The sequence below is a fragment of the Sapajus apella genome, unplaced genomic scaffold (assembly GCF_009761245.1).
Source record: "Sapajus apella isolate SASKATOON/1434 unplaced genomic scaffold, GSC_monkey_1.0 scaffold49, whole genome shotgun sequence".
NCBI classification, from domain to species: domain Eukaryota; kingdom Metazoa; phylum Chordata; class Mammalia; order Primates; family Cebidae; genus Sapajus; species Sapajus apella.
This window is the reverse complement of record NW_022436989.1, coordinates 357108-368379: the sequence shown is the minus strand read 5'-3', so window position 1 is coordinate 368379 and position 11272 is coordinate 357108. Positions and strand designations below refer to the sequence as shown.

At 34.0% G+C, this 11272-nt stretch overlaps 1 protein-coding gene across 1 annotated transcript; it reads left to right on the top strand.

Annotated features, from left to right (window-relative positions):
- The first annotated feature begins 9175 nt into the window (after nt 1-9175).
- LOC116526160 (olfactory receptor 2M3-like) lies at nt 9176-10216 on the top strand. The gene has a single exon (XM_032242464.1). The coding sequence runs from the start codon at nt 9184-9186 to the stop codon at nt 10120-10122; it is 939 nt and encodes a 312-aa protein (XP_032098355.1). The 5' UTR covers nt 9176-9183; the 3' UTR covers nt 10123-10216.
- The last annotated feature ends 1056 nt before the right edge of the window (nt 10217-11272 follow it).

Genomic DNA, 11272 nt, shown 5'->3' with positions numbered 1-11272 from the left:
ATATTTGAAGTTTAATAAAACATTTAAATAATATGTGTAAATGTCTTAGAAGAGCACATGACAACTGTAAAGCACATTCATTAATACAGGTTGAGGATTCCTTATCTAAAATTCTTGGGCCTAGATACGTTGCAGATTGCAAATGTTTTTCAGACTTTGGAATATCTGCATATATATAATGAGATATTTTTGGAATAGAATCCAAATGTAGAGAAAAAATTAATTTATGTTCTGTGTATACCTTATACAAATAGCCTGAAGGTAATTTTATGCAATATTTTAAAACAATTTTATGTACAGGAGAAAGTTTGTGTACACTGAACCATCAGGAAGGAAAAGGTTGACAATCTCATGTCAGCATTAAAAAGATTCAGATTTTGAAGTGTTTTGGATATTAGATATTGGTTTAGGGATCATCATCCTGCATGAGCTACAATTATTAAAAGAGAAGAGAATGTGGCTAAAACTTTCAAACCATCAGTTATGTTCTGTCTGCTACTCTTCTCCTCTGACTCCTACTCACTATAAATTTCTTTTTCAAATCTGGAATACCAGTACATTAAAAAACAAAATAATGGATTCAATCCAATCTTGCACATTGATAAGCTGGGTCAGGTAATCACCCCTTCTGCCTCAAGTTGTACTGCATTTCTCAAGGTAATATTGTACAGATAAAATAGAATAATATTTATAAAATTCTTAGCACAAAAAATAACTTAACAGATGAAATCAATCATCTTCATGTTCAGCCATAATTTTGGCATTAATTATACACAGTCTTGCTTGGGTTTGGTTAACTTACCTCTTAGTACTGATCTGAATAGTGCATATTTTCAGTGAGATTGTAGGTTCCAGGAAAGGCAAAAATATAGAGATATTCTATTCCCAACATCAGAAAAAAAATGCAACTAATGTACAATTGGAATATTGTTATTGACAAATGAATGAAAAGACAAAAACTTAAATTTTTAGCCCTTGGGGAATCCATTCCCCTGTCTTTAATTATAAAAGTTTGTATTAACTTCTATTTCCACTCCTAGGACATGAAGCCAAATTAGATTTCTTTTCTTGAAAATTCTACAAAGATAATGATGCCTCTTTCCTTGTAGATTAGTGTGAACTTTCTGAAACTTCTCCCTCTCTCTCACGTAATGAGGAAAAAAATACCAAGTGCTTTCTCTATAACTGGCACTGTGGCTAAAAAAAAGTTTGTAAACTCACATAACACCTACAACCACTGTGTATGTCAGATACTCTTATTAGACAGATGTATATATTATTACATATTATCTTTAATTATATTGTCATTTTTTTAAATTATAAAACTTTTTTTACATTAAGAAGCTTAAGTCAGATACCCTTATTAAACAGATGTATACATTATTATATATTATCTTTAATTATATTGTCTTTCTTTTTACATTATGAAACTAAGTTTTTTACATAAAGAAGCTTAAGTAAATTGCCTAAAGTTGCAGATCTAGTGAATGGCAGTCAGGGCATTCCACGGCTAATATTGTTCCTCATCTATGGCTTATCTTCGCTCTTCCTTCTGCTCCATCATCAAAGCAAGATATGCTTGGGTAGAATTGGCTTTTTTAACATCTTGAGGTTCCCTTCATAATTCTATTTGTATGTTCCTTAATATGTTTTCTATCCCTTAAAAGTACTGTATATGTTTTCTTTAAAAGTTATTATTATAAAATAGAAATGTTTATGGGTATTTTATATTTTGTTGCTCTAGTGTATAGATTATTATTTCTATTACTCCTTCTATTTGTTTTTGTTAATATGTAGAAATCTATTAATTGTTGCTTATAAACCTTAAATCAAAGAATACTATTTTTATTTTTATATTCCTTGTTGCAGAGAAAAAATATTACAATGGATGAAACAATTTTATATGCCTTCCCGATTTTATGTTTTTCTTTACATCATTTGATTACCATATATATAGTTAGAATGTTGAAGAATAATATTATTGAGCACCTGAAGCCTTTAGCAATATAGTTTACCATTAGTTATAGTGTTTGTTTGAAGTTTTGTTAGTTATATTCAGCACATTAGCAAAATCCCATTTTATTTCTTTTACCAATTGTTTGTTCAATAAATTTTCACTGAATTGTATTGAATGGTGTCCTGTTTTTACTGAGATAATTGTACTGTTTTCCATAAATGGTTCATAGCCTGAATTACAATGATAGCTACTTTGTATCTTTAGAAATATTTCAGTAGAAGATAATGTATAAAACAAATTAGACACCAATGTACTCATCACCAGCTTAAAATAAAACATACACAGGCCAGGCACAGTGGCTCACACCTGTAATCCCTGCACTTTGGGAGGCAGAGGCAGGTGGATCACTTGAGGTCAGGGTTCAAGACTAGCCTGGCCAATATGGTGAAACCCCATCTCAACTGAAAATACAAAAATTAGCTTGGCATACTGACTCAGGCCTATAGTCCCAGATACAGCTACTTAGGAGGCAAAAGCAGGAAATCACTTGAACTTAAGAGTGGAGGTTGTAGTTGAGCTGAGATTGTGCCACTGCACTCCAGCCTAAGTAAAAGAGCAAGACTCCACCTTGAAAATAAAATATAACATATAAAAATAAAATAAAATAATAAATACAATATTACAGATTAATAGAAGTCTGTGTGCACATAACCTGAATGTATGTTCTTTGTCTCTAGAGATAACAGAAGCTTACCTTTTTTTGTTACTCTCACCTCTTTCTTTATGTATTTTTAGAAGTAGGTGTTTTATTCTTCCAACTAAATTGCAGTACTTCAAAAGAAAATGATTTCCTGGGAAAAAAATGCAGCAATAAACATTTGTTTTAGTGGCAAATATCCAGAATCTACAAACAACTTAAACAAATTTACAAATGAACAAACAAAAAACCCCATCAAAAAGTGAGCAAAGCATATGAACAGACACTTCTGTTCATATTTCTGTTTATTTGAGTATATACAAAGGATTATAAATCGTTCTATTATAAAGACACATGCAAACATGTTCACTGAGGCACTGTTTACAATAGCAAAGACTTGGAACCAACCCAAATGCCCATCAATGATAGACTAGATAAAATGTGGCACATGTACACCATGAATACCATGCATCCATAAAAAAAGATGAGTTCATGTCCCTTTCAGGGTCATGGATAAAGCTGGAAACCATCATTCTCAGCAAACTGACACAAAAACAGAAAACCCGACACCACATGTTCTCACTCATAAATGGGTATTGAACATTAAGAACACGTGGACACAGGAAGGGGAACATCACACACCGGGTCCTGTTGGGGGGGTTGGGAGGAATACCAGAGGGTGGGGGGATTAGGGAGGGATAACATTAGGAGAAATACCTAATGTAGATGATGAGGGGATGGATGCAGCAAACCACCATGACGTGTATACCTATGTAACAATCCTGCAAGAACTGCACATGTACCCCAGACTTAAAATACAACAAACAAACAAAAAAAGAAAATCCCCTAATGATAAAAGTTAAAAAACATAAAAAGACAGGCCTTGTGTACTCTAGGACAAGTTGAGTTGATCTCTGAGCATTTTCTGAAAGAATGTGATGAGAAAATTCGAGAAGAGCATAAAGGAATCAAACACAAACTAGCAAAACAGAATGATGTATTTGTAAAGTTTATGCTTGGTCAAATAATGTGACGCTCTGGAGCTGGTTATTACGTTTCATGACTCACGCATTCTGCATTTGCAGGCTGCTTTATTCCTTGCTGAATTATTGCAAAGGGTCCCAGTTTTGACATGACACAATGCCAGTATTCATCAGTGAATACAGGTTTTCGCAAGCTTTTGTCAATGGCACCCACTCTTAGGCAGTAGTAACTGGTTTTGGAAATTTCCCTGATGTCAGCGACACTTGATGTGAACCTTTGCTATCTGTATTAATACAAGCCTGTCCTGGTTGCACAGAGGAATGAGTCTCCCTTTTGGTCCTTTTGTGAATAGTACAAAGCTGGAACTACAACCAAGAGCAGCTGGAGGCAAGTTATAAGAAAACTTTCAGGACCACTGCTGAGACTGATGCAGGCACACAGATAAGTCTGTCTGCTAAGGCACTACTGTGCATGATTCCTCCTGGACCCCTTGGCAGATGGTTTTGGTAACAGACACAAGGCTGAACAGGCCTATAGCCAAGCCCTTTGGCGGAAAGGGGCCATTTCCAGGCCTGTACCTGGGAGCCGAATTGGTGGGTCTGCCACTTGGGTGTGGGTCTTCACTCTCAAAACAACCTCCTCTGTCTTGGGCTCCAGCAGAATTTCACAGCTTCCCACCTGAATTCCAAGGCTCTTACAAAGAGACTTTTGTTTGTAGATACATGCAACATTCTTGTGGTGGTGGTGGTAGACACAAGTGGTGACTTCCTATTTTGCCATCTTGCTTGGTAGTTCATATCATTCATCAAAAAAGTGACAGAACCTTTTTTTAAGCATCAGTGAATCATACTTTCAAGTTGGAAGGTAAATTATATGAGACTTTACAAGAAAAAGTGAATGATAACTCAAAGTATTGTAATTAAAGTCAAGGGACCGAATATCCTGGAGGAATTGAAAAATTGAATCACAGAGGACTCAGTATAATTGTGTTGCAAGGGTTATCTCTAGAAATTTAAACATTTTCAGCGATTTTGAAGGAATATACCCAGTCGAAGACATCTGGTAAGTAAGATTTAGGTGAGGGAGTATAGTACAAAATACCTAAGGCATTCTGGAGTTCAACCGTAACAAATGAAATTGCATTTAATTCAAAGGTTCTATATAAAAAATTAAGCTATTTTAAAGTCCTCAGAATAGGGAAGTAAACGTTTCACGTTAATCTGAAACACACCTCTTTATAGTCTCTGTGAAAGTAAAGCAGTGTATTTCTATATTTTTGAAAAAGATTAAATAAAACCTGTGAACGTGCTAAGTCAGTGTAAGGTATTATTTACAGCAATAGAAACTATTATAAGTTAAGAATCATTGTAAGATTCTCCAACGGATCTTGTCTATTTGTTCACGGTTTCAATAATTATGGAGCATGTATGGACTCCTTCACTGTGTAGCTCTTACTTGTTTAATTAAGAGCATATAAGAAATAAGCATATAGCTTATCAACAATCTAGTAAGAAAAAAGTATATTTTCAAAAATATTTCCTGGTGAATAACAGTGAAGCTTATTGCAAGATTACCAAAAGAAATGCATGAAAAGAAGTATATAATGATGGTAAGAGTCATCTGATAAATGCATACTGTGATACAGTTATTTTAAGGGAAAAAATTTAAATAAATTATTATTCTTTATAACAACTCTGTGGTTGATGGATTTTTTTTTAAAATCTTAGAGATATTGTTTAACTTTCCTGGTGGCAAAATTGTTGGTTACAGAGCAGAATGCAAGCTCAGGTTTGTCTAATTGGAAGGTTTTTGACATTTGCAATTTGTGTAAAACAGATACTTGCCACGTGTCTTCTGTGAGTTGAATATTTGCAGAACTTGCTATCTACGGAATGATGAAACAAGCATGGAGAAAAATGTATGTGTGATGTAACTGGAAGAAGACACATGATTTACAGATGTAAAGGATTACGAAAAAGAAAGATAATTTCAAGCAAGACAAACCTTCTGAGAAAGATCTAAGCTCATATTTTTGTATCATAGAGATCTGTAAGTAGGAATGCAAAGGGTTTGTACTAGAAAAAGAGAACAAATGACTTGAAATAAAGGCTCGAACAATTTTCTGAAATTCCTCACAAACAAGATCAATCAGAAATGTAATCTGTTCTATAAAAAAAAGATTAAGACATTGAATGCCTTTGAGGATAGTGCTATTAATTGAATCAAATGGTGCTTTGGAAAATTTTAAAAATAATGTATTGTGATAGGCTGAAGAATATAAGATTAGCTTTATCCACCATCTTTAAGGGGTATAGATACAAATGTTTTTTTTTTTTTTTTCAGAAGTACTTATGAAGCTTTTTAAAAAACATCAACAATCCTTTTTGTGGGATGTGATTTGAAGTTTCTGACTGTAGGCAGCAGGGTGTATTTGATGAATAATTTCCAAGTTTCAGCAAGGAGAGTTTTTGCATGCCATTTTTGTCTAGAATATAGTGCCTGGTTTTTGCATCTTTGGAAGTGGGAGAATGATTTGTCCATTGGCACAATGCAGTACATCTAGGGCGGACATTGAGCTTAGCTATCAACATTTAAGGACTGCTTCTTGCCTCATTTTTCACTCCTTTGCACCCTGCTCCTCTTAGTTTCTCTACAGCACCAACATTTCTTCTTCCAGCGTGAATTACCTTTTGACACTCTGTCTTTACTCAGTCAGCATTAATTCTTTTCTCCCTTCTCACTTCACTATCTTAAATTCCCTTCTCCTCAGATTATCTTTGTAGAACCCCTTTTAGCCTATACTTATAATTATTAAAAACACAAACTGTTTAAAGTTGAATCTTAGATTCAAAATCTCATTATTTGAGACAAAAGTTATTAATTCCATACTACAAGAGATTTCACAAGAATCTATGATATAAATTGTGATTAAATTTTTGCAAAATTAATAAACAATGTTCTATTACACATTATGTTTTAAGTGTGTTAACTCAATGTCTGTACTAACCCTTCATGCTAATATAGCTCTAAATAAATGCATTCTTCCTAACATCACTTAACTGGCTTTCACTAAAGCATTGCTTATGTGAGGTTGAAGTGAAAGAAACAGCTGAGTGCTCAGAAATAAGTGCCTTGACAACCGTTAAATACTATTTACTTTAGTCTCCTCTGATAGGACAGTCAAGAAAATGATAATTTGATAGATTGCCTTTGGCAAAAAGTGAGGTAATACAATATAACACAATATAAATATATTCTTCTATGCAAACTAACCTTGAAAAGATTTGAACAATGAAAATGTTAGAGGAATATATAGGCTGAATCTCTCCATCTGCCATACTGTAGATATTGCACTTCTCTGCTAGAAGCTAACAACTGAAAAATGTTTCTTGATTAATAAGAGAACAACTAGTCTTGATCAGTTCTACTATCCCACGCTGCTATTCTTCAGGTGGGTCCTGATATGGGCTAAACTGAACAGATAATTTTACATATGTGGACAGAATGTGACAAGGTATAGAATTAAAATGTGCTACAGTTTGTTGTTAACACCGGAGGCATGGGAAACAGTTGTGAGCAAAAACTCAGATGTAAAATTAAACCTAATTAGAGTCAGGTCCTCTTGTTAATTAATAATGGGGACCAGGACATTTTAGTTCCCTCTATGAGTCAAGCTATGTGTGTAAGGTTGTGGTTAAACAGAAGAATAAAAAGATAAGTAAGACAAAAAGATAAATAAAAAGACAAATACACATCAAAAGGTATATGATCTACAGAGTTCCTCAGGGTGCACAGCTTCCTTAAATTACTTATCTAATTTATGGACTAGTTAATTATGTAATTTAGGTACAATTTGAAAGAATCAATACTTGCGGTTCTTATTATCTTTCAAGGATGCAGCAAGTTGGATTGAAATATTGTTTTGTACAAAATGGAAAAAGCAGCATTTTTAGGAGCTGATATGTTAAATTTTTATTTTTCCACAAATTTTTAGTATTTATGTTTCAAAACATGGGGAGAGAGATAATTTCACACAAGTATAACAACATGAATAAACTTGAAATAAAAAATACATATTGTTTATTAGAGGGACTGCAATTGAGTCAAGTAATGTGGTAATTTTCACTGGGCAGTAAGTGTTAATCAACAAACATGAGAAATTATGAACATTTAAAAATAATGTTTCAGACTTTTTCCGTGGGATGCACAATAAAAGGTTTGCACCAGGATGAATGATAGAAGAATGTTTTAGAAAATAAAATTAGTAATTGTTTTAAGAAAAGTGGGAAAAGTAAAAATATCTGAAAAAATTAAGTAGCATGTGTAAGTCACACAATATGGGTTGAGTTTTTTCAAAGCATTGTAAATGTAAGAAACCTTTCAGAGAATTTAGAACCGATTAGGAATTTAAGATGTAGTGAACTGTAGAGTTATAATTAGAATATGTAGATAAATAGTATTAAAATTAATAAGACAATGTGAACAATTTGTTCACAGGATATTAGGAGAGAAATAAAGAAAGCCAATTCCTTAATCCATGGAGAAAGAAGCCAAGAAGGAAACCAAATGAATGTAAAAATAGAGAATTAAAAAGATGCTATTTTTTAGCCCCAAGAAGGCTGTTAAAAGTGTCCTTCTAAAGAAAACTAGAAATATACTGTATTCTCTCAAATAGTATTTATTTCAAATGTTTGTATTATACAAACTATATCGATGTAATGTTCTAAATACTTTAAAACCTAATTTTGTTTAGTCTTCATAACACCATATAATATAGATATTATAAATATCAAAATTTATAGAGTAGAAAACAGGGCTTAGAGAAAATAATCATCTAACGTCACACAGCTAAAAGAGTTTGAAATATGCTCTGACACTCTCGTGTAACCTGGTTCTTCAGTAAAATAGACTATGCCTGTCTTTTGGACGCACTTAATTTTTAGGGACTAGATGAGGAAAGAGCATATTGGTGAGGACCTTCTGCTGAAACTTACTGTTACTAGCAATAAGAATCAAGTAGCATACTCCTCATGTTGGTATTTTAATTTATTCTTATTACCTGGAATTTGACTAATCATGTATCACTTTAGTATTTGTTTTCTTCTATACTTTCCTATATGAAATTTTGTTAGCATTATAGTGTGATGTTATTAGTTTCCCTGGGAAATATAATACTAATGTAATGAAATTTCCCCAAATTCATGAGTCTTTTCATGATTTTCCTGTCATTATAAAGGGATAATCTACATTACATTTTTTAGTTGACTTGTTGCTCAACTAGATTATAGAACTCAAGAAAAATACCATGTTTTTACTATGAAACCTATCATGCCCATTAGCTATGTACTTTGCATTAAAAAAATCACATCAAGCTAAAAATAATTCTTAAATTTCCTAGTCTACAAATAAAAATAATTAACCAGAGAAATAATTTTCCCATTTACATTTTGTAGATGTTTTTCTTGGAGGGAAAGCCTTGATATTTCTGTGACATAATTCTGGTTATTTCTTACATGTTGTATTCTCCATAGTGAACATCTTGATCATGGCATGGGAGAATCAGACCTTCAACTCTAACTTCATCCTTCTGGGTATCTTCAATCACAGCCCCACCCACACCTTCCTCTTCTTTCTGGTCCTGGGCATCTTTTCAGTGGCCTTCATGGGAAACTCTGCCATGGTTCTCCTCATCTACCTGGACACCCAGCTCCACACCCCCATGTACTTCCTCCTCAGCCAACTATCCCTCATGGACCTCATGCTCATATGCACCACTGTACCCAAGATGGCCTTCAGCTACTTCTCTGGAAAAAAATCTATCTCTCTGGCAAGTTGTGGAACTCAGATATTCTTCTATGTGTCCCTGCTTGGAGCTGAATGTTTCCTTTTGGCTGCAATGGCCTATGATCGGTACGTTGCCATTTGCCATCCATTAAGATACCCAGTCCTCATGAGCCAAAAAATCTGTGGTCTTCTGGCTGCTGCTTCTTGGATTCTTGGCTCACTTGATGGCATAATTGAAGATGCAGTTGCACTGTCCTTCTCATATTGTGGTGCCCGGGAAATACCCCACTTTTTCTGTGACGTACCTGCCCTTCTTACCCTCTCATGCAATGACACCTTGATGTTTGAAAGGATGATATTCATCTGCTGTGTAATTATGCTTCTCTTCCCTGTAGCAATTATTATTGCTTCCTATGCCCGAGTTATTCTGGCTGTCATTCACATGGGATCTGGGGAGGGTCGTCGCAAAGCTTTTGCTACCTGTTCCTCCCACCTCATGGTGGTGGGAATGTACTACGGAGCAGCCATGTTTATATACATGCGACCCACATCTGAACGTTCACCCACCCAGGACAAGATGGTATCTGTATTCTACACCATTCTCACTCCCATGCTGAATCCCCTTATCTACAGCCTCCGCAACAAAGAAGTGGCCAGAGGATTCATGAAGGTATTTGGGAAGGGCAAGTCTGAAGAGTAAATTGCGGCCTATTATATTTTGCTTTTTTCTCAAGTGCTTGGCTTTATGCTTAAATTTATGTATTGAATGAAAGTAACTCAGAACCTAATATGTACTCATATAGGGGTGGGTGGGTGGGTGGGGGTGTGTGTGTGTGTGTGTGTGTGTGTGTGTGTGTAGTAGTAGTAGCATAAGATTAAGAAATTGCAAAAATTGTATTCTTGTTCAAATATTTCATATTTTTGTTGATTAGTTCAATATACACCTGTAAGTATAAATTTGTTCCAATAGAAAATGTACCTCCACATATTTTGTCTTTTTAATTCCATGTAACAAATGAGAGACACTTGTCAATCATAGTACATCATTGTTTGACTGCATATACTAAATCTGGTGTCTTTTAACATATGTTAAATTTAACCTTGAAAAACAAAGAATTCTACTAAGTTCAATATCATACTTTGGATTAATCATTGTTAGTATGAATCACAAATTGTTTATCTACTAACCTAAAAGTATGCCTTTACAACATTCATGTGTGCGACAGAATTTCACCTTCTAAATCAAGTTCTTCTAACCAGCCAGTACAAAACAGATTCCCTCGTGATTTTCTACCCCCTCACCCTGCCTTTATTTTTATTCACTATAGTTATTAATACCAGGTTTTATCTTATGTGTTTATCAGTTTATTGCCTTTAGTTATCTCTAGAATATAAGCTGGATGAAGGTAGAGTCTTTGATTTATCACAAGCCTAGAATAACAGCTGTCACATAACCAATGTTGAATAAATATTTTTGAATGCATAAATAAAAGAAGCATTTAGCATTTGGAGTTATGCTCTACTTGAAAACAATATTGTTAGAAGTCCACTGCATATCACGTCCCAAATAAATTATTATTGTATTAAAAGTTAAACGTACCAAAAAACATCCTCAAGCTCATTTACTGAAAAATGTAAAGGTAAACGATTCCAAAATATATGACTTTCTAATCCCAAAAGCACTAAACTGAACCATTAGCACTGATGTATTAAACAAAATATTTTAAAGATTCTGACGGCACACAATTTTTCGAAACCAAAACTGGAAAAAAAAAAAAAAACTGTAGTGTACGCTCTCTGCAAATAATATGTAAACTTAACACAAATAATATCTAAACAGCAAAGATGGC

What these genes read in the sequence shown, in the direction of transcription:
- LOC116526160 (XM_032242464.1), top strand. Translation starts at nt 9,184, where the DNA reads ATGGCATGGGAGAATCAGACCTTCAACTCTAACTTCATCCTTCTGGGT.